The 24,673-nt window shown below is 47.2% G+C and overlaps 1 protein-coding gene across 3 annotated transcripts in view; it reads left to right on the top strand.

The window, feature by feature from the left end:
* The window catches only part of ASL (argininosuccinate lyase), a 201,269-nt gene that overhangs the window by 122,397 nt on the left and 54,199 nt on the right, over window positions 1-24,673 (top strand). For all 3 annotated transcript variants that reach the window (XM_063953842.1, XM_063953841.1, XM_063953840.1), the window contains one exon: window positions 23,975-24,027. In XM_063953842.1, the coding sequence (XP_063809912.1) occupies window positions 23,975-24,027 (53 nt within the window). The remainder of the gene's footprint in view (window positions 1-23,974; window positions 24,028-24,673) is intronic.

The following is a 24,673-nucleotide window of genomic DNA, read 5'->3' as shown; positions in this document are numbered from 1 at the left end:
GATCTCTTTTCAGGAATATTCAGGTCTTTTACATTAAGGGTAGTTACACGTAAATCATACTGACCCATTTTAATATAAGCTTCAACAAATTGGCAAAAGACATCCCTACCACAGGAGTATAGAGGGGAGAGAGAAGGACATTAAGAAAAGACGATAGCTTGGAAAGGAAAGCAGTAAAAGTAGAAGAAGAAATTGCAATGTGCAAAATACATCAATAGTAAACCTCATTAACAGTAACTTGAGAGAGAGAGAGAACTGCTGCAAAGGGGATGGAAGCGGAGACCTGCCATCTCCCAACCCAAGGAGATAGGGGATGCAGCATAGTGGGGGTCCTATGGGGGGCCAAGGACGGCGACCACCCACGGTACAAAATTTGCTCAATACGAGAAAATTTACCTAGGAATAATAATGAATACCATATGAAATACATGAGAGAGAGATCGAAATATTGTGAGGAAACGTGAGCATAAGCAAACAGGATGCAACCTAAATACGTTTCAACCACAACGCAACAATTATAGAAATAAACCACCAATCTGAAGGAACCATAACAAAACAGATCACATATTTTAGAAGCATGAATTAGCACAAGAAGAAAGAGCCACATATGCGTCCGTAGAAACAGGAACTAACACATCAATACAGGCAAAAGGTTCCAATCATGGGTGCTCCGAAGATTGTGAGCTTGTAGGAGGGGTCCCTCGCACACGCGTTGATCGCACTTGTTGCCACATGTCATCTGGAGGGGTCACGGCTGGTATAATAGGCTGATGATGGTAAGAGTCCCAATCAGGCAACAGAATTGGCGGAATGCCTAGAGTCGTGAGAAAGGCCGGCAGATCAGACTGTTTAGAGAGCACCGCCACCTTGCCATTATGGGAAACCTGAAGAGAAAAAGGGAAGCCCCATCTATATTTCAGTTCGAGTTTCCATAGGGAGTCAGTAAGGGGTTTCAAGGCTCTGCGTTGTTGCGGTGTTGACCATGCCAGGTCAGGGAATAACTGAACCTTGTCGCCTTGGAAATCAATATTATCCAGTTGACGGGCCTTTCTTAGTATCTCCTACTTTTGAGCATAATAGTGGAGCCTACAGATCACATCTCTTGGCCTGTCCGACGGCAAGCCTCGAGGTCGGAGAGCACGGTGAGCTCTATCGAACATAATGTTCCCATTCGGATCCAAATATCGTTGTTAATACATTCGTCAGATCAGCTTGCTGGACACTTTCCGGGAGCCCCCTGACCCTGATATTATTCCGCCTTCCACGGTTGTCCATATCTTCAACACGGGATTTAAGAAAGGCAATATCACTCCGCTGATGAGAAATCACCTCTTGAAAATTAGTGAGAGTAGCGAAGCTAGATGTCTCATGTCGTTCCAGGATGTCGACGCAGGTTACGATTTGAGACATGTCTTGTTGCAGTGCAGTCACCTCTCGTTTGATGGTAGACAGTAAACGAGTCTCTAACGCCGTGAAATCTTGCTTCATGGGAAGTGACCTGACATGGGAGAGAATCTCGCTAATCTCTGCTGTCAAAGAGGCGGACAATGGAGGTTGCGGAGTCTGAGGAGCCGACATGTCTTCCACCGAAGTACAAAGAATCGGGGAGTCAGGGACAGCTAGAGTGGTGGCCGGACCGGTTATAGGTGTAGTCAAGAACTGACGTAGATCTGACGAATGACTGGCCGCAGATTTTGGAGTCTCGTCCGGCTTGGTCTTGGCCTTATTTTTCTTCGTGCCTCTCACCATGAGATCGGTTTATAAAGAAAGGTGATATAGTGTGACACTCTCACATATCCCAGGTAGCATAAAAATACGTGGATCGTCGCCGTGCAGTAGCCCCCCACGTGGCTTTAAGGAAACATCAGGCCAGCAGCGACATTAGGCGACAACCAGAGGTCTTCACATAATTATATGCGGAACTGCGGTCCGCGCCTGCAGCAAACTTCAGAAAAAAGGTGCAGTATGTATCCACAAGATGGTCGACTCCAGCCGTAGGCAGTTGTGGATACGTTGAGGCAAGGGGGATAGTTATAGCAAAGGCCGGTCAGAGGCCGATCCCCGCTCCCAGTCGGCCAAATCACAGCTTTTCAGGTCGTCAGGCCACCAGTAAGTAGCCCAAGAGGCAGGGGGGTCACTAGTGGCAACAGAAGCCGGCATGCGTATTATAGCCCGACAAATGCGCTCTGCACAGGGGTGCCCATAGATCATGCGGTGCTGCGGAGGTTGGTGGCCATGTAGGGGCTCAAGAGTGTGTAAGGGATAAGGAAAAGGCACCTATCCGGGGTGGGCACTCTAAATGCACGGTGCTGACTTACGGTTTTCGGTCCAGGAGTGCAGCTCCGTGATGGTCCCTGCCCTGTCACTGGAGACCCGTAGGCAGCGTGTCTTGAAGAGCCGCGTGCAGGCAGGAGCTCCGAGCCCGAAGCAAGGCCTCCTTTCAGAACGGCCACCGGGCGCTGCTCAGCTCCGTCCAGTCTCTGACGGCTTCGGCTAGCCTGGGTGCAGAGTGCGGCCGCAGGTCACAAGAGGCCACCTCTCGTAGCGTCCAGCAGTCGCTCCTTCACCGGGAGGCAGGGGAGAATTCCGCGGCACGGCTCTGACTTTCCCGGAAGGCCCTCCGGTCCGGGAGGTAAATTGAGGTCCCGGTCTGGGGAGTGCCCGCAGGCCGCAATCCGCAGGAGCTCCAAAAGTTGCTCCCCGATTCCGCGACACTTGCAGGGACACACTAGGGGAATCAAGGGGGACCTGGGATCCACACAACAGGAAGCAGGGGCAGAAAGAGGCTATAAAACTGTTTTAATGCTTCCAGTAGTAGGAGCATATACAATGTGTGTCTGCTGCCCTCAGTAGCCAGGCCACGCCCCCCAGAGTACCTGTTTTGACGTAAAAAAACTATATCACATATTTAATATACGTTGGATTGAGGTTTCTCTTTAAAAAGAATCTATCACACAAGTTTTGAGGGTTTTTTTTTTTTTTTTTGTTACTTGGGAGAGCATAATTGCTGCACTATCAGCCAATGTAAAGGAACAGGTTTGGAATTGTTTCAGAAATACCTCTTAGTATGAGACCCATATAAGATGCAGAGCCACCTATCTCTTTTTAGTGCCTAGTCCTCAGTGTGGCTGCCGGGTCTTCATTGTCTGCGCTGCAAGTCATATAAGAGCTGTTATTCTTCTCCTTGTAATTGAATGCTCAATGTTCTTTTATTTCTGTTTCATGTGTTTTTAGTTTAATCACATATTGCATGTTTTTATCATATGCTTGGAATGATTGTTTTTCCAGGTGTCTTGACTTATAAATAACATTAATAAAATTAAAAAGAAGATGGAAACATTAAAATATCATCCAAGTATAGTTTTGCATTTACCAAAATTACATTTCTTAATATATCATTGACAAAGTCTTGGGAGATGGTAGGTGCACGGCATAAACCAAAGGTCACCCACAGGCACTTAAAGGATTTCTTCCATTTATCTCCATCCCAATTTTATAACAAATTGGAAGAAAGTCAAAATGTATATGTTAGTAAACACAGTTATCCCTTTAACTGTGCTAAAACAAATTGAGAAATGGAAGGTAAGGTATATTTGAGTTTTCTCTGACGTCCTAGTGGATGCTGGGGACTCCGTAAGGACCATGGGGAATAGCGGCTCCGCAGGAGACTGGGCACAAAAGTAAAGCTTTAGAACTACCTGGTGTGCACTGGCTCCTCCCCCTATGACCCTCCTCCAAACCTCAGTTAGATTTTTGTGCCCGAACGAGAAGGGTGCACACTAGGTGGCTCTCCTGAGCTGCTTAGTGAAAAGTTTAGTTTTAGGTTTTTTATGTTCAGTGAGACCTGCTGGCAACAGGCTCCCTGCATCGAGGGACTAAGGGGAGAAGAAGCGAACTCACCTGCGTGCAGAGTGGATTGGGCTTCTTAGGCTACTGGACATTAGCTCCAGAGGGACCGATCACAGGCCCAGCCATGGATAGGTCCCAGAGCCGCCGGCCCCCTTACAGAGCCAGAAGACAGAAGAGGTCCGGAAAATCGGCGGCAGAAGACGTCCTGTCTTCAACAAGGTAGCGCACAGCACTGCAGCTGTGCGCCATTGCTCTCAGCACACTTCACACTCCGGTCACTGAGGGTGCAGGGCGCTGGGGGGGGGGGGGGGCGCCCTGAGACGCAATAAAAACACCTTGGATGGCAAAAAATGCATCACATATAGCTCCTGGGCTATATGGATGCATTTAACCCCTGCCAGAATACACAGAAAAGCGGGAGATAAGGCCGCCGAGAAGGGGGCGGAGCCTATCTCCTCAGCACACTGGCGCCATTTTCCCTCACAGCTCCGTTGAAGGGAAGCTCCCTGGTTCTCCCCTGCAGTGAAAGGGTTAAAAAAGAGAGGGGGGCACTAATTACGCGCAGTATTAAAAATGCAGCAGCTATAAGGGGAAAAACACTTATATAAGGTTATCCCTGTATATATATAGCGCTCTGGTGTGTGCTGGCAAACTCTCCCTCTGTCTCCCCAAAGGGCTAGTGGGGTCCTGTCCTCTATCAGAGCATTCCCTGTGTGTGTGCTGTGTGTCGGTACGTTTGTGTCGACATGTATGAGGAGAAAAATGATGTGGAGACGGAGCAGATTGCCTGTAATAGTGATGTCACCCCCTAGGGGGTCGACACCTGAGTGGATGAACTGTTGGAAGGAATTACGTGACAGTGTCAGCTCTGTATAAAAGACAGTGGTTGACATGAGACAGCCGGCTACTCAGCTTGTGCCTGTCCAGACGTCTCATAGGCCGTCAGGGGCTCTAAAGCGCCCGTTACCTCAGATGGCAGATATAGACGCCGACACGGATACTGACTCCAGTGTCGACGGTGAAGAGACAAATGTGACTTCCAGTAGGGCCACACGTTACATGATTGAGGCAATGAAAAATGTTTTACACATTTCTGATAATACGAGTACCACCAAAAAGGGGTATTATGTTCGGTGAGGAAAAACTACCTGTAGTTTTCCTAAATCTGAGAAATTAAATGAGGTGTGTGATGATGCGTGGGTTTCCCCCGATAACAACTGATAATTGCTAAAATGTTATGGGCATTATATCCTTTCCCGCCAGAGGTTAGGGTGCTTTGGGAAACACCCCCTAGGGTGGATAAAGCGCTCACACGCTTGTAAGAACAAGGGCTCTACCCTCTCCTGAGATGGCCGCCCTTAAGGATCCTGCTGATAGAAAACAGGAGGGTATCCTAAAATGTATTTACACACATACTGGTGTTATACTGCGACCAGCAATCGCCTCAGCCTGGATGTGCAGTGCTGGGTTGGCGTGGTCGGATTCCCTGACTGAAAATATTGATACCCTAGATAGGGACAGTATATTATTGCCTATAGAGCATTTAAAAGATGCATTTCTATATATGCGTGATGCACAGCGGAATATTTGCCGACTGGCATCAAGTCTAAGTGCGTTGTCCATTTCTGCCAGTAGAGGGTTATGGACACGACAGTGGTCAGGTGATGCGGATTCCAAACGGCATTTGGAAGTATTGCCTTATTAAGGGGAGGAGTTATTTGGGGTCGGTCTTTCAGACCTGGTGGCCACGGCAACAGCTGGGAAATTCACGTTTGTACCCCAGGTCGCCTCTCAACATAAGAAGACGCCGTATTATCAGGCGCAGTCTTTTCGTGGGCAAGCGGGCAAAAGGTTCCTCATTTCTGCCCCGTGACAGAGGGAGAGGAAAAAGGCTGCAGAAATCAGCCAGTTCCCAGGAACAGAAGCCCTCTCCCGCCTCTGCCAAGCCCTCAGTATACGCTGGGGCTTTACAAGCAGAATCAGGCACGGTGGGGGCCCGTCTCAATGAATTTCAGCGCGCAGTGGGCTCACTCGCAAGTAGACCCCTGGATCCTTCAGGTGATATCTCAGGGGTACAAATTGGAATTCGAGACATCTCCCCCTCGCCGTTTCCTAAAGTCGGCTTTACCGATGTCTCCTTCTGACAGGGAGGCAGTTTTGGAAGCCATTCACAAGCTGTATTCCCAGCAGGTGATAATCAAGGTACCCCTCCTGCAACAGGGAACGGGGTATTATTCCACACTGTTGTGGTACCGAAGCCGGACGGCTCGGTGAGACCGATTCTAAATCTAAAATCTTGAACACTTACATACGGAGGTTCAAATTCAAGATTGAGTCACTCAGAGCAGTGATTGCGAACCTGGAAGAAGGGGACTACATGATGTCTCGGGACATCAAGGATGCTTACCTTCATGTCCCAATTTACCCTTCTCACCAAGGGTACCTCAGGTTTATGGTACAGAACTGTCACTATCAGTTTCAGACGCTGCCGTATGGATGGTCCACGGCACCCTGGGTCTTTACCAAGGTAATGGCCGAAATGATGATACTCCTTCGAAGGAAGGGAATTTTAGTTATCCCTTACTTGGACGATTCCCTGATAAGGGTAAGATCCAGGGAACAGTTGGAGGTCGGTGTAGCACTATCTCAGGTAGTGTTGCGGCAGCATGATTGGATTCTCAATATTCCAAAATCGCAGCTGATTCCGACGACTCGTCTTCTGTTCTTAGGGATGATCCTGGACACAGTCCAGAAAAAGGTGTTTCTCCCGGAGGAGAAAGTCAGGGAGTTATCCGAGCTAGTCGGGAACCTCCTATAACTGAGCCAAGTCTCAGTACATCAATGAAATGGTTCTGGGAAAAATGGTGGCTTCCTACGAAGCAATCCCATTCGGCAGATTCCACGCAAGAACTTCCATTGGGACCTGCTGGACAAATGGTCCGGGTCGCATCTTCAGATGCATCAGCGGATAACCCTGTCACCAAGCACAAGGGTGTCTCTCCTGTGGTGGTTGCAGAGTGCTCATCTTCTAGAAGGCCGCACATTCTGGACTGGGTCCTGGTGACCACGGATGCCAGCCTGCGAGGCTGGGGAGCAGTCACACAGGGAAGGAATTTCCAGAGCTTATGGTCAAGCCTGGAGACATCACTTCACATAAATATCCTGAAGCTAAGGGCCATTTACAATGCTCTAAGCTCAGCAAGACCTCTGCTTCAAGGTCACCCGGAGTTGATCCATTCGGACAACATCACGGCAGTCACCCACGTAAACAGACAGGGTGACACAAGAAGCAGGAGGGCAATGGCAGAAGCTGCAAGGATTCTTCGCTGGGCGGAAAATCATGTGATAGCACTGTCAGCAGTATTCATTCCGGGAGTGGACAACTGGGAAGCAGACTTCCTCAGCAGACACGACCTCCACCCGGGAGAGTGGGGACTTCACCCAGAAGTCTTCCACATGTTTATAAAACTCGACAAGTATTGTGCCAGGTCAAGGGACCCTCAGGCAATAGCTGTAGACGCTCTGGTAACACAGTGGGTGTACCAGTCAGTGTATGTGTTCCCTCCTCTGCCTCTCATACCCAAGGTACTGAGAATTATAAGATGGAGAGAAGTAAGCACTATATTCGTGGCTCCGGATTGGCCAAGAAGGACTTGGTAACCAGAACTTCAAGAGATGCTCACGGAGGATCCGTGGCCTCTACCTCTAAGAAGGGACCTGCTCCAGCAAGGACCCTGTCTGTCCAAGACTTACCGCGGCTGCGTTTGACGGCATGGCGGTTGAACGCCGGATCCTGAAGGAGAAAGGCATTCCGGATGAAGTCATTCCTATCCTGATCAAAGCCAGGAAAGATATAACCGCAAAACATTATCACCGCATTTGGCGAAAATATGTTGCGTGGTGCGAGGCCACTAAGGCCCCGACGGAGGGATTTTCAACTAGGTCGATTCCTACATTTCCTGCAAACAGGAGTGTCTATGGGCCTGAAATGGGGGTCCATTAAGGTTCAAATTTCGGCCCTGTCAATTTTCTTCCAAAAAGAACTAGCTTCAGTCCCTGAAGTTCAGACGTTTGTGAAAAGGGTACTGTATATACAGCCTCCTTTTGTGCCTCCAGTGGCACCTTGGGATCTAAATGTAGTTTTTGGGTTCCAAAAGTCACATTGGTTTGAACCACTTAAATATGTGGAGTTAAAATATCTCACATGGAAAGTGGTCATGCTGTTGGCCCTGGCCTGGGCCAGGTGCGTGTCAGAATTGGCGGCTTTATCCTGTAAAAGCCCTCATCTGATTTTCCATTCGGACAGGGCGGAATTGAGGACTTGTCCTCAGTTTCTCCCTAAGGTGGTTTTCAGCGTTTCACCTGAATCAACCTATTGTGGTGCCTGCGGCTACTAGGGACTTGGAGGACTCCAAGTTGCTAGACGTTGTCAGAGCCCTGGAAATATAGGTTTCCAGGACGGCTGGAGTCAGAAAATCTGACTCGTTGTTTATTCTGTATGCACCCAACAAGCTGGGTGCTCCTGCTTCTAAGCAGACTATTGCTCGTTGGATTTGTAGTACAATTCAGCTTGCACATTCTGTGGCAGGCCTGCCACAGCCAAAATCTGTAAAAGCCCATTCCACAAGGAAGGTGGGCTCATCTTGGGCGGCTGCCCGAGGGGTCTCGGCTTTACAACTTTGCCGAGCAGCTACTTGGTCAGGAGCAAATACGTTTGTAAAATTCTACAAATTTGATACCCTGGCTGAGGAGGACCTGGAGTTCTCTCATTTGGTGCTGCAGAGTCATCCGCACTCTCCCGCCCGTTTGGGAGCTTTGGTATAATCCCCATGGTCCTTACGGAGTCCCCAGCATCCACTAGGACGTCAGAGAAAATAAGAATTTACTTACCGATAATTCTATTTCTCGTAGTCCGTAGTGGATGCTGGGCGCCCATCCCAAGTGCGGATTGTCTGCAATACTGGTACATAGTTATTGTTACCAAAAAATCGGGTTATTGCTGTAGTGAGCCATCTTTTCTAGAGGCTCCTCTGTTATCATGCTGTTAACTGGGTTTAGATCACGAGTTATATGGTGTGATTGGTGTGGCTGGTATGAGTCTTACCCGGCATTCAAAAATCCTTCCTTATTGTGTACGCTCGTCCGGGCACAGTATCCTAACTGAGGCTTGGAGGAGGGTCATAGGGGGAGGAGCCAGTGCACACCAGGTAGTTCTAAAGCTTTACTTTTGTGCCCAGTCTCCTGCGGAGCCGCTATTCCCCATGGTCCTTACGGAGTCCCCAGCATCCACTACGGACTACGAGAAATAGAATTATCGGTAAGTAAATTCTTATATTTTTTTTTTAACAGTTTCTATTTAATCAATGTAGGGCAGGCATGCCAAACTCATGGTCATCCAGCTGTTGTAAAACTACAAGTCCCAGCATACTTTACCAGCTGATCAGTGGAAGGTATGCTGGCAAAGCATGCTGGGACTTGTAGTTTCACAACAGCTGGAGGGCCACGAGTTTGACATGCCTGATGTAGGGTATTAAGAGAAACTTTTACTTAGTATGAGGACTGGTGACAGAGGGTCTAATTCAGGCATGTCCAAACTGTGGCCCTCCAGCTGTTGAGAAACTACACATCCCAACATGCCCTGACACAGCTTTAGCATTCTCTGACAGCAAAACTGTGTCCGGGCATGCTGGGATACGTAGTTTCACAACAGCTGGAGGGCCGTAGTTTGGACGTGCCTGGTCTAATTGAACCCCCAATGTAAGCTTTCTTTTGTATATTCTTTCATCAACAGTTTCCAGAGTTGTAAGAACATAAACCTTCCCATTAGCAAAACTTCAGCTGCCTTTTTACATAATATACCAGTAAAATTATTGTAACAAAGATATCAAACGTACACTGGTAACAAGACCATGCTAATAGATTTATTTAAATCTTTTTCCCCAGGCTATCTGTGGATTTTATGGTTCTTTAAGCAATATGTCTAAAATCACTGGAGAGTTAATCAATTACACCATTTCAGATTGAAGACAACTAACTTCAGAATAGACCTAAACTTTAGGTTTACTATTAATACAAGAAAAAAAATCACACCGAAATCCCCTGCACATTATAATGGAGCAGTAAATGAGATTTACATTCTGTATGATACTAGAAATGCAAAGATCACAGTTACATATATTTGCAAATATACAGTATGATTAAGCCACCAGCCACTTCACAGCGTCTCTGATATTGTGGTTCTAACACTATGTAATAATAGTACCCACTTTGGGTCATAAATTTGTGTATTGCCGCAAGATAATAGCATAGACATTTTAAACTATATATTTCTAAATTGAGCGCTACAGTAACTCTCACCTGGAGGTACCCCAAGATACTCAAAATTTTAGAAAATTGACATTTTGGTTTACTATTAAGGCAAGGGAGTCATATGAACAACCAGTTTCTATAAACATTTAGAAAATTATCATAAGCCCATGAATGTGTAAAAGTTGTGCCAGAGAAATGTGCAAATACAGAGCTTTGCTTTCTGTCACTAATAATTTGAAGAAAAAGGTACCTGATTACCGTGTGCTCGGGAATTCCTACTTCTTCAAATACAGTATCCTTTCTCCGCTTATAAAGGCCTGGAGTTCACCCACACCTCTTTTCTTCAATGATAATTTTGAAAGGCCTACTGAACTAGCCATAAATGGTGGATAGAGGGCATAGGTTGCATATGAGCATCTCTCCTCTATGAAATCCATTTATTTTATTGACACCTAGGGTCTCTGAAGCATTAAATTCTACCAAGGTGTCCTTAATGGATTTTGATAAGCCAGACTGAAATGGATTTTTTTAAAGCAGTATTTACTGATCCTGATGAAATTCTAAATAGTGTTCCTCAGCTATGCCTTGTGTAAGTTTTCATATATTATTCTTACCTTGGTGAACTCATTTGGATGGATTTGAATCAAACACTTCCAGTGCTTTATGTTGCTCCTCCTAGAAGGGGCACCAGCTCTGTGCTTCCGCAGGCGTCCTTGTTGCTTTAAGTCCCTGGTAATCTCCAGCTTCGCTCTCCAGCACTATACTCCGCTATCCTCTGCACTCTGGTTTTGAGTTCGGTACCAGCACCGCCTCCTGCAGCTGCCAACTCCCCAGGTGGAAGCTGTGGGATATCCGGAGCTGTTGGTGATTCCTTCGGTTCTCTGCTCAGTTGCTTAGTATTCAGTTAGCGAGATCCAAGTTTTCCAGTGCACATTCCAAGCCACGTTTTCCATGAATCCAGTTTCCAAAGTCAGAGTTCTTTAGTCACATTTTTCCAGTATCCTTATTTCTTGTCTTTGACTCACAGAAATCCAATCTTCAGGCTTCACAGTTATAGTCCCCAAGTCGCAGTCATCAAGTACCCAATCTTCACAGTGATTGTCTCCAAGTCCCAGTTATTCAATATTCAGTCTTCACAGTTACAGTCCTCAAGTCACAGTCATCCGGTATCCATTCTTTACAGTTACAGGGGGAGATTCAATTCTTTTCACCCCTTTCCACACTCGTTCTGTTTCTGCCCTCAGGGACGTTGTATCATTATTTCAGCTTACTACCCCCGGAGTAGTGAGGCACCCAACCCTTTACACAGTAAACCTGATTACTATGGATGCAATATGCGCGATGACTGAGATCATTTTAGAAAGGAAATTGGGCGTGATATATCATTTGAATCTCACCCACTGACTTCAAGTCACAGTCTTCCAGTATCTAGTCTTTACAGTTGTCTCCAAGTCATAGTCATCCACCGTCCAGTCTTCACAGATACTATCTTCAAGCCCTGGTTTACAAACTTTCTGTCTTCACAGCTATTATCTGCAAGCCGCAGTAATCACATACCAGTCTTTGCAGTTATTATCTCCTTTCTACAGTAACCATGCTCCCTAACTTCACAGCAACAGCTTCCTAGCCCAGTTATTTCTTAGCCACTTGTTATAGTGTGCTTATCCTTCTACCCTGGGAGTCCATGAGTAGGAGCTATATCCGGCCTCCACATGTTCTTCCGTCAGTGGCCTCTGCCATCTCTGCTCAAGCTCATTCTTTGGATACTACATTCCAGCCTGACCTAACACAGAGCTCATTAAATGCATTGAAGGACAGAAGATATTCAAGAAAAACATTGTGGTAATTAAGGTTCAGCTTGCAATTCAGCAGATGGATTCCCGGGAGCCTGACTAATCCTTTATAGCAACCCCTTTGCGTTTAATGTGAGTTGTGCTTACTAACCAATTCTGGTAGTCAGTTGGCTACAGGAGTTAAGCACTGTGCAGAGGATTATCACGGCAGGGTTAACAGGTTACCGCAGGGCTAAAATAATCAAAATTTGAAGCACAGAAGGCAAAGTCATTGCCAGAATTGGAATAGCAACAGACAGGAGAACGCTACATCAGTATAGCGTGAAAAGCAAGGGTATGGTTAAGCCAAAGTGTAATTGGACTGACATACTTAATTATATCCAAAAATCAAGGTCTGGGCAGCCAGATAAGAGCCAAGATCAGGATTCAAACAAGGAAAAATAGAAATAACCCATAAGTAAGACGTGAGAGTCTTGTAGAATCTATTGCCGCAATCTAACTATGTAAACCCTGGATTTATATGGGTCCACAGCACCTATAATTTACTCCCAAGCATGTCCCAGGACGCACTACCGTGAGTGTTTGTTTAGACACAAAAGCTTCAGAGCTTAGCGTCTAGTAAATTATCAACTGTGCATTCAGTGGAATGGCCTGGTCATCTGCACTACATTGCAGGAGAGTCAGACTGGCCACTTCGCATACCATGATGCTACGTTACCACATAGACCAGAGGTTCTCAAACTCGGTCCTCAGGACCCCACACAGTGCATGTTTTGCAGGTAGCCCAGCAGGTGCACAGGTGTATTAATTACTCACTGACACATTTTAAAAGGTCCACAGGTGGAGCTAATTATTTCACTTGTGATTCTGTGAGGAGACCTGCAAAACATGCACTGTGTGGGGTCCTGAGGACCGAGTTTGAGAACCTCTGACATAGACAAATGTTTATCAATCCTGGGTTTTATTTTGTTTTCATGTAGAAAGCATCTGTGCATCATTAAAAATATTTTGTCCTATTGTCAGGAGCTTGTTTTGTAGTGAGCTTCTTTTATCGGCATACAGCTCGCTGGCCACTGTAAAGCAAAAAGTTTCCCAAAGTTTTTACAAACAGTTGTACATTCAGTAACAATAAAAGATGATGACTTGAGTATACAGCTGGATCCTTGTTCTTGAAATCTTACCTGGAATATAGAAGTTTCATTTATGAGGGGATTGGTGGGAATGCAGTAAGAAATGCAAATACATTTGAAGAACTGTAGTTTGAGTAACTACTACAAAAAAAAGGGTCACAAATCGTACAGTGCACAAGATAGTGTACACAGAGAATAGCCATTTGAGGGCCAATTTTCCAATGGCCACTTGACATACTTTGTTCTGAAATGTGAGTGGGGTAGATTAATAACAAGCAGGGGAGAAAGGAGGTGGCGAGTAAAGAGGAGAAAGTCAGCGGTGGAGGTCACCTTATAAGAGTGCCATACCTAGCAGTAGAGTACTATAGTAGGAATACCAGGAAACCCAGGGCCTAATTCAGATCTGATCGCAGCAGCAAATTTGTTAGCTAATGGGCAAAACTGTGTGCACTGCAGGTGGGGCAGATATAACATGTGCAGAGAGAGTTAGATTTGGCTGTGGTGTGTTCAAACTGAAATCTAAATTGCAGTATAAAAATAAAGCAGCCAGTATTTACTCTGCACAGAAACAATATAACCCACCAAATCTAACTCTTACTGCAAATGTTACTTCTGCTCCACCTGCAGTGCACATGGTTTTGCCAATTAGCTAACAAACTTGCTGCTGCAATCAGATCTGAATTACCCTCCAGTCTCTATGAAATGAATGACTTTACTGTGTTGGAGGTTTGTTATATAATCTCATCCTGGATGCAGTTAATGGTTAATAACTTCTGTTTTTGAGGGAGGATCAGTATTCCTCCAAGTGGGAGTAATTTGATATTTTGCTGCGCAACATATATGTTGCATAAGCCCGATCGTGAAATTTGTCAATGTTCAAGTGGAGGTCCTATATGATAAAATTAGTAATGGACAAGTTCAAGTCCACTTAGGGCCAGAAAAAGGCAATTTTTGGGCAGGAAGCGAATAAAACCACCCTTCTGGCTCCTATAAACTTGCAGTTTGTGGGGATCCTTATCTGGCGTCTACTGTCCTAGAATAGCATGGCCGTATTCAGGTGTGTGCCGAGTGTGCGCGGCACACAGCGCCTATGCAGTGCATAGGCACTGTGGGCAGAGAACCGGCATCTCTGCATCCTCCGTGACCCCACTTCTTGTGTTGCCACCTTCCGCTGCCTGCTGTAATGCATGTAGCACTACATACATCACAACAGCAGTGCAGCTGGCTCCCTTCTGTCAGGCTCAGCATTGCAAGCAGAGTCTGGAGCTTAAGCTCCGATGCTCCACCTTCCAGCTCATCACTCACCCTCACTGCTCCCTACACTGACCCTCACTCATTGCTCCTTACACCATTCCTTATTGTTCCCAACACCCACCCTCATCACTTCCTAAACTCACCCTCACTCGCTGCTCCCTGCACCCTTTCACTCTCCCTTACTCACTAGCAGACTAGTGTCTTTTATTGTCAGTAATACTGTGTGGCATACTCTAAGGAGTGCTGCTGTATGGCATTCTATGTATAAGGGGTACTACTGTGACATACCGAGTAGCAGGTGTACTTCTGTGTATAAGGGGAACTGTGGCATAACTTGAATTAGTGGCACTACTGTGTGATGTCATGTGAAAAAGGAGCACAAATGTGCGGCATGACAAAGCCCCTTTACCTGCAAGCCCATGCCCTCTTTTTGGACATCTTCGTGCGCACTGTCCCTATTTAGAATATGGGGGGGGGGGGGGGGGGGCTTCTGTCCTTTCTAGAACACGACAACAAAATTTCTAGTTACAGCTCTGAGAAAGAGCGCCTGTTAAGTGTATCAGCAGCTATTTATCCATGGACTTATTTGATGACTGGCACAATATTATTATTCTTTTTTTTCTTTTCTTTTTTTACAGTGGGGCAAGTGCAAGATTCACTTAGTGCGGTGGTTCCCAAATTACTTTGAGTTACTGCGCCCTATAGTATCAGAATTTTCTTCACAATGTAAATTGTGATTATGTAACATCCTTATGTTCAGTTATATTATCTGGGACATAATTTGCTTCTGTTTCTCCTTGTTATGTTATGGTGGGAAACCACAAGCATTAGTTGGCTTATTATATTGACCATAAATAATTTGAATTGGTCCTGGACAACCAACCCAGGATACCCCTGCAAGTGCCCCGAGGCAATCCAGTTTGGGAACTGATTTAGGGAATAGATGTTTGTATGAAGCTCATTTTGCAATAAGCCCTCTGCTGCTCCAGGACTTTTGTGCTGTTTTCTTTCTTGGTCCAGTCGTGCCGCGGCTCTCAGGACTCTGCAGGTCAGTCGATGGTCCAGTCCTAGGAAGCAGGTCAGGGATCCTGTACTGCAGATCACATCCAGCACTGGTTCAGCATTTTTTTTTTTATTGATATTGCTTTTTAAGTGAAAATTAGATTAAAACTGATATTATCTCCACTGCAGTTGTTTAGAATTGCATCAATATTTGTTTAAGTGGTATGCGGTTAACATACCGCCCGTCGGTATCCCGGCTGTCTCAATACCAACACCGGGATCCCGACGGGGGTACTACACTACCACTGGAATACCGGCGAGGTGGGTGATTCCCCCTCTATGGGTGTCCATAAGGGGCTCCGTTGCACTTGCTCCCCTGCCAGCATTCTAGCACCCAGGATGCTGATGTCGGCATACTGACAATCGGCATCCCGTGCGGCGGGATCACATACTGATCTCGTTTAGGTGGTCTCATAGCACTTGCATTTGTCTATTTTATTATATGTATATATTTTTATTGTAGGATTTCCATTAGCTATGTAAGGCTTTGTATAAACCCAATTTCCACTGTTATGTTGATTTTTACTGTTATAGTGTATCGGTGATAACCTCAATTAAGGACAAAACGCTGTTTATGTCACTAACTTAGGGGTCTATTCATAGCAGAAAAAAGCCCACTTTTGCTTTAAACAGGGATTTTATCTGCTTATCGCAATTCACAGAGTGGGTTATTGTGGAGAAGTTCTGGACTTCTCAGGCGGAACCCCCGCTCTGTGGCTGAATCACATCACCAGTGCAATTCCTGTGGGAACGGAAAGCTCTGCTTTCTGTTCCACTTTGCAAAACCCATTCGCCATCTCTTGTTAGGGGAGAAGAGCCTTGAAGACGTCTGTCTCCTTGTCTTCTCCCCACCCCTTCTATGTCAGCAACCAGTCAGAGGAGTCCAAGGCATATGCATAAGCCAGGACTCTTCTTCCTGACTGCCCGCTGCCACAGTGCCCCCTCACTCTGCTATAGCCTCCTGGTGCTCACTCTGCCGCTGCCCTAAAGTGACCCATAAGCATGTTGGCTCACCGCTGCTCCCCGCAGCCGACCCACTCTGCGCCCCCACTGCCGCCACAGCAGCCATGAATTGGCGCATGCGCAGAAGACACCAGGAGGCACAGAACACAAGGCGCATGCGCAGAAAAACCTAGCAGTGATAATAAGAGAGAAGACTGGAGAAGCCGGGATCATAGAACAGCCGGATACTGCATCACATCAGGCAACAGGTAAGTATTAATGAATTGCATAAAAAATGTGAAAAAAACCGAAGTAAGAATGCGATGTTTAGTGAAAAGTTAAAGCTAAACATTGTATTCTTACATGAATCGTGCGCACATGCCAGGGACGCACGTGCAGTGTACGGGGGTGCATGGGCACTAAAGTTGGGGGCGTGGACTCGCGGCACGCCCCCGTTTCCATGGAGATGGGAGGCGGTGCGCGTCCAACATATGGGGGCGTAGACTCGCGGCACGCCTCCAATTCTATAGAGACGTGAGGGGAGCAGGGGGAGGCGGGGGAGCAGAGAGCCAGAGGCTGCGCTGTGCGCAGCCTTTCCCGCTCACTGCCTGACAGGCATTTGCTAGAGGTGCCAGGTGGGCAGCCCGGTCCTGTCCCTCACTTTTCCCTATAATCACCCTTACTCTTTCCTACTACCACCCTACCTTACTGCTTTCTACAACGACCCTCACTTACTGCTCCCTACACTTACCCTCACTCACTTCTCCCTACAGACTTCCTCACTGTTCCCTACACTCACCCTCTTCACTGCTTCCTACACCATTCCTCACTGAAACGTAATACTTGTTTCTCTGACGTCCTAGTGGATGCTGGGAACTCCGTAAGGACCATGGGGAATAGCGGCTCCGCAGGAGACTGGGCACAATTAAGAAAGATTTAGGACTACCTGGTGTGCACTGGCTCCTCCCTCTATGCCCCTCCTCCAGACCTCAGTTAGAATTTTGTGCCCGGCCGAGCTGGATGCACACTAGGGGCTCTCCTGAGCTTCTAGAAAAGAAAGTATAAATTAGGTTTTTTATTTTCAGTGAGATCTGCTGGCAACAGACTCACTGCTATGAGGGACCGAGGGGAGAGAAGCGAACCTACCTGCTTGCAGCTAGCTTGGGCTTCTAGGCTACTGGACACCATTAGCTCCAGAGGGATCGAACACAGGCCCAGCCTCGGTCGTCCGGTCCCGGAGCCGCGCCGCCGTCCCCCTTGCAGAGCCAGAAGCAAGAAGACGTTCCTGGAAATCGGCGGCAGAAGACTTCGGTCTTCATTAAGGTAGCACACAGCACTGCAGCTGTGCGCCATTGCTCCCCATGCACACCACACACTCCGGTCACTGATGGGTGCAGGGCGCTGGGGGGGGGCGCCCTGGGCTGCAATAAGAATACCTTACTTGCCAAATTACCACATAATATAGTCATTAAGACTATATATGTGTAAAATCCCCTGCCATAACTTCCATAAAGAAGCGGGAGAAGTCAGCTGAAAAAGGGGCGGAGCTATCTCCCTCAGCACACTGGCGCCATTTTCCCTCACAGCTCCGTTGGAAGGATGCTCCCCAGGCTCTCCCCTGCAGTTTCCAGACTCCATAGGGTAAAAAAGAGAGGGGGGGCACTAAATTTAGGCGCAATCTATGTAATATTAGCAGCTATAGGGGAAAAATCACTGTGTGTAGTGTGAATCCCTGCATTATATAGCGCTCTGGTGTGTGCTGGCATACTCTCTCTCTGTCTCCCCAAAGGACTTTGTGGGGTCCTGTCCTCAGTCAGAGCATTCCCTGTGTGTGCGGTGTGTCGGTACGGCTGTGTCGACATGTTTGATGAGGAGGCTTATGTGGAGGCGGAGCAAGGGCCGATAAATGTGATGTCACCCCCTGCGGGGTCGACACCTGAATGGATGGACATGTGGAAGGAATTACGTGACAGTGTCAACTCCTTACATAAAAGGTTTGACGACATAGCAGATGTGGGACAGCCGGCTTCTCAGCTCGTGCCTGCCCAGGCGTCTCAAAAGCCATCAGGGGCTCTAAAACGCCAACTACCTCAGATGGTAGACACAGATGTCGACACGGATACTGACTCCAGTGTCGACGATGATGAGACTAGTGTACATTCCAATAGAGCCACCCATTACATGATTACGGCAATGAAAAATGTGTTGCACATTTCTGATATTACCCCAGGTACCACAAAAAAGGGTATTATGTTTGGGGAGAAAAAACTACCAGTGGTTTTTCCCCCTTCTGATGAATTAAATGAAGTATGTGAAGAAGCGTGGGCTTCCCCCGATAAGAAACTGGTAATTTCTAAAAAGTTACTAATGGCGTACCCTTTCCCGCCAGAGGATAGGTCACGTTGGGAGACATCCCCTAGGGTGGATAAAGCGCTCACACGCCTGTCAAAGAAGGTGGCACTACCGTTTCCGGACACAGCCGCCCTAAAGGAACCTGCTGATAGGAAGCAGGAGGCTCTCCTGAAGTCTGTTTATACACACTCAGGTATTATACTGAGACCAGCTATTGCTTCAGCATGGATGTGCAGTGCTGCAGCTGCGTGGTCAGATTCCCTGTCAGAAAATATTGATACCTTAGACAGGGACACTATATTGCTAACCGTAGAGCATATTAAAGACGCAGTCTTATACATGAGAGATGCACAGAGGGATATTTGCCGGTTAGCATCTAAAATAAACGCAATGTCCATTTCTGCCAGGAGAGGATTGTGGACTCGGCAGTGGACAGGAGATGCAGATTCTAAAAGGCACATGGAAGTTTTGCCTTACAAGGGTGAGGAGTTGTTTGGGGATGGTCTCTCGGACCTCGTTTCCACAGCGACAGCTGGGAAGTCAGCATTTTTACCCCATGTTTCCTCACAGCCAAAGAAAGCACCATATTATCAGGTACAGTCCTTTCGGCCCCAGAAAGGCAAGCGGGTTAGAGGCGCGTCCTTTCTGCCCAGAGGCAGAGGTAGAGGGAAAAAGCTGCAACATACAGCCAGTTCTCAGGAACAAAAGTCATCCCCCGCTTCCTCTAAGTCCACCGCATGACGCTGGGGCTCCACAGGCGGAGCCAGGTACGGTGGGGGCCCGTCTCAAGAACTTCAGCAACCAGTGGGCTCGTTCACGGGTGGATCCCTGGATTCTACAGGTAGTATCTCAGGGGTACAAGCTGGAATTCGAGACGTCTCCCCCTCGCCGTTTCCTCAAATCTGCCTTGCCGACAGCTTTCCCGGACAGGGAGGCAGTGCTGGAGGCGATTCACAAGCTGTATTCTCAGCAGGTGATAATCAAGGTACCCCTCCTTCAACAAGGACGGGGTTACTATTCCACAATGTTTGTGGTACCGAAACCGGACGGTTCGGTGAGACCCATTTTAAATTTAAAATCTTTGAACACTTATATAAGAAGGTTCAAGTTCAAGATGGAATCGCTCAGAGCGGTGATTGCAAGCCTGGACGAGGGGGATTACATGGTATCACTGGACATCAAGGATGCTTACCTGCATGTCCCCATTTACCCTCCTCACCAGGAGTACCTCAGAATTGTGGTACAGGACTGTCATTACCAATTCCAGACGTTGCCGTTTGGTCTGTCCACGGCACCGAGAGTAGTTACCAAGGTAATGGCCGAAATGATGATACTCCTTCGGAAAAAGGGAGTTTTAATTATCCCGTACTTGGACGATCTCCTTATAAAGGCGAGGTCCAGGGAACAGTTGTTGATCGGAGTAGCACTAGCTCGGGAAGTGCTACAACAGCACGGCTGGATCCTGAATATTCCAAAGTCGCAGCTGGTTCCTACAACGCGTCTACTGTTCCTGGGGATGGTTCTGGACACAGAACAGAAAAAAGTGTTTCTCCCGGAGGAGAAGGCCAAGGAGTTGTCGTCTCTAGTCAGAGACCTCCTAAAACCAAAACAGGTGTCGGTGCACCACTGCACGCGAGTCCTGGGAAAGATGATGGCTTCTTACGAAGCAATTCCATTCGGAAGGTTCCATGCAAGGATCTTTCAGTGGGATCTGTTGGACAAGTGGTCCGGGTCGCATCTTCAGATGCATCGGCTGATAACCCTGTCTCCAAGGGCCAGGGTGTCGCTGCTGTGGTGGCTGCAGAGTGCTCATCTTCTAGAGGGCCGCAGATTCGGCATACAGGACTGGATCCTGGTGACCACGGATGCCAGCCTTCGAGGTTGGGGGGCAGTCACACAGGGAAGAAACTTCCAAGGACTATGGACAAGTCAGGAGACTTCCCTACACATAAATATTCTGGAACTAAGGGCCATTTACAATGCCCTAAGTCAGGCAAGACCCCTGCTTCAACACCAGCCAGTGCTGATCCAGTCAGACAACATCACGGCGGTCGCCCTTGTAAACCGTCAGGGCGGCACAAGAAGCAGGATGGCGATGGCAGAAGCCACGGGGATTCTCCGATGGGCGGAAAGTCATGTGGTAGCACTGTCAGCAGTGTTCATTCCGGGAGTGGACAACTGGGAAGCGGACTTCCTCAGCAGGCACGACCTCCACCCGGGAGAGTGGGGACTTCATCCAGAAGTCTTCCGAATGATTGTACACCGTTGGGAAGGGCCACAGGTGGACATGATGGCGTCCCGCCTCAGCAAAAAGCTAAAAAGATATTGCGCCAGGTCAAGAGACCCTCAGGCGCTAGCTGTGGACGCTCTAGTGACACCGTGGGTGTACCAGTCGGTTTATGTGTTCCCTCCTCTGCCTCTCATACCCAAGGTACTGAGAATAATAAGAAGGAGAGGAGTAAGAACTATACTTGTGGTTCCGGATTGGCCAAGACGAGCTTGGTACCCAGAACTTCAAGATATGATCTCAGAGGACCCATGGCCTCTGCCGCTCAGACAGGACCTGCTGCTGCAGGGACCCTGTCTATTCCAAGACTTACCGCGGCTGCGTTTGACGGCATGGCGGTTGAACGCCGGATCCTGAAGGAAAAGGGCATTCCGGAGGAAGTCATCCCTACGCTGATTAAAGCTAGGAAGGAGGTGACCGCAAACCATTATCACCGCATATGGCGAAAATATGTTGCGTGATGTGAGGCCAGAAGGGCCCCAACGGAGGAATTTCAGCTGGGTCGATTTCTGCACTTCCTACAGTCAGGGGTGTCTGTGGGCCTAAAATTGGGTTTCATTAAGGTCCAGATTTCGGCTCTGTTCAGGTTCAGACGTTTGTTAAAGGAGTGCTGCATATTCAGCCCCCTTTTGTGCCTCCAGTGGCATCTTGGGATCTCAACGTGGTGTTGAATTTCCTTAAGTCACATTGGTTTGAGCCACTTAAAACCGTGGAACTAAAATATCTCACGTGGAAAGTGGTCATGCTGTTGGCCTTGGCTTCGGCCAGGCGTGTGTCAGAATTGGCGGCTTTGTCATGTAAAAGCCCTTATCTGATTTTCCATATGGATAGGGCGGAATTGAGGACTCGTCCCCAATTTCTTCCTAAGGTGGTATCAGGTTTTCATTTGAACCAACCTATTGTGGTGCCTGCGGCTTCTAAGGACTTGGAGGATTCCAAGTTACTGGACGTAGTCGGGGCCCTGAAAATATATGTTTCCAGGACGGCTGGAATCAGGAAAAATGACTCGCTATTTATCCGGTATGCGCCCAACAAGCTGGGTGCTCCTGCTTCAAAGCAGTCTATTGCTCGCTGGATCTGTAGTACGATTCAACTTGCACATTCTGCGGCTGGACTGCCGCATCCTAAATCTGTAAAAGCCCATTCCACGAGGAAAGTGGGCTCTTCTTGGGCGGCTGCCCGAGGGGTCTCGGCTTTACAACTTTGCCGAGCTGCTACTTGGTCGGGTTCAAACACGTTTGCTAAATTCTACAAGTTTGATACCCTGGCTGAGGAGGACCTTGAGTTTGCTCATTCGGTGCTGCAGAGTCATCCGCACTCTCCCGCCCGTTTGGGAGCTTTGGTATAATCCCCATGGTCCTTACGGAGTTCCCAGCATCCACTAGGACGTCAGAGAAAATAAGATTTTACTCACCGGTAAATCTATTTCTCGTAGTCCGTAGTGGATGCTGGGCGCCCATCCCAAGTGCGGATTGTCTGCAATACTTGTATATAGTTATTGCCTAACTAAAGGGTTATTGTTATGAGCCATCTGTTCGTGAGGCTCAGTTGTTATTCATACTGTTAACTGGGTATAGTATCACGAGTTGTACGGTGTGATTGGTGTGGCTGGTATGAGTCTTACCCGGGATTCCAAAATCCTTTCCTTATTGTGTCAGCTCTTCCGGGCACAGTTTCCTAACTGAGGTCTGGAGGAGGGGCATAGAGGGAGGAGCCAGTGCACACCAGGTAGTCCTAAATCTTTCTTAGTTGTGCCCAGTCTCCTGCGGAGCCGCTATTCCCCATGGTCCTTACGGAGTTCCCAGCATCCACTACGGACTACGAGAAATAGATTTACCGGTGAGTAAAATCTTATTTTTTGTTTAAAACAGCCATGTCACAGCCATGTATGGGGCTAGATAAAGAATCCTGAAAAGTTTTAGAGCGCTCGATTTCCGGATAGGGAAGCATAACCAGGAGGTCTAGCTAGGGGAGTGGCCAAAACCGCTATAGGGATACAGCCATTTTGTTTGTCAGATTTCAATTAATTTTCTTACCATTCTAATGCACCTATATATGCTTTAGAGTCGCTTCATGTCCACATATGCTAGCCCAGGCCCCCTCATGCACCTTATATTACATCAGATTCCCCCTCATATCCTTTTATATGGCATATAAGACCACCTCATGCTCCTTATATGCCAGAGGCCCAGCCTCATGTGCCACCAGTGCCCACCCCCTTAAACCAGCACATAGCAGCCAGATTATGCCTGCAGCCCCAGACCTCCCATCGTTAATTAAACACATGCTGATAGAGCAGAGGTTCTCAAACTCGGTCCTCGGGGGCCCACACAGTGCATGTTTTGCAGGTAACCCAGCAGGTGCACAGGTGTATTAATTACTCACTGACACATTTTAAAAGGTCCACAGGTGGAGCTAATTATTTCACTTGCGATTCTCTGAGGAGACCTGCAAAACATGCACTGTGTGGGCCCCCGAGGACCGAGTTTGAGAACCTCTGTGATAGAGCCTTACCTGTCCTTCACCAGTTTAGGTCCAGGCATCACTCCTCCGTCTCTGCAGCATCCAAGCTAGATTAACACAGCACAGAACACTGTCTACTCTACACATATGGTGCACAGTAACAAGATGGTGTGCCAGTGTCTTTGCTGACATCATCCGATATTGCCCACGTTCTGATGTTGTGCCACTCATGCCCGATGGAGGACAGTCTGTCACAGAAGTCAGGCCTTAGATTTTCAGACACCACTTCTCCAGGAATGACAGGCCTCTGGATAAAGCTGGAGGAATCCCAGGTGGCGTTACCTTGGGTTGGCTGTACTACAGGGTGTCACATCATGAGTTTTATATGGCTTATTTAGACTATATTGCATTTTGTAAAATGTAAGTTACCACAACACTATATAAATGAATGTCTAGCTCTAAATCTTGAATTGCACTCCGAGAAGCATATCTATGCCATCTGTTTTATGTTTCTTTGTTTTGTTTTTTAACAGTGGTGCAATAGCTGGAAACCCTTTGGGCATAGATAGAGAACTTCTGCGCAAAGGTAAGAGTTTAAAAAAAAATATTCAAATCAATGTGATCTCTTTATAGTTTGTATTTTCTGTGTTCAGGTAATATTAGGGCACCTTTTTGTTATTGTTTTTTTTAATCTCCTGGATGGGTATAGACAGTCTGTACCCAATTCGATCATTTAAGTTTTTGTAGCAATGCAGATTTTATAAGGACATTTTGTGCGAAGCGGTGACCGAGTTTATTTTAGTAACCCTGTTTGTGAGAAAAGGCCTGCACAGGACTGGGGCAGTAATATGATGTGGAGGGGAGTGGAGACAAGTAGGGAACCATTGAATACCATTAGTAGAAGAAGCAGGGTATCCATAAAAGCACAAAGGCTCCAGTCAAACTGATGCAGGAAGACTAGTGTCAGCAAACTCCCTCTATACGTAGTGAGTGTATGTTCCACTTGTTCTTTGTGTCCTAGAAACGTACATTTTTATGCCTGGACAAAAATTATCCGCTCCACCAAGAAAGCAAGTATTAAGCAAGACTATGCTTTCTGTTTTACTCCGACTCGCCTAAGACATGTAATGAAAAACTGCTTAATTTTTTTATTTTTCTTGTTATTTTAATGGTAAAGCCATCTTGTTATTAACTAAACCATGCATGTTATCACATTCTACCTAAAAATGAAT

This window comes from Pseudophryne corroboree, chromosome 2 (genome assembly GCF_028390025.1).
Source record: "Pseudophryne corroboree isolate aPseCor3 chromosome 2, aPseCor3.hap2, whole genome shotgun sequence".
Lineage (NCBI taxonomy): Eukaryota > Metazoa > Chordata > Amphibia > Anura > Myobatrachidae > Pseudophryne > Pseudophryne corroboree.
The sequence above is the reverse complement of the archived record's forward strand: the minus strand, read 5'-3'. Positions and strand labels throughout refer to the sequence as shown.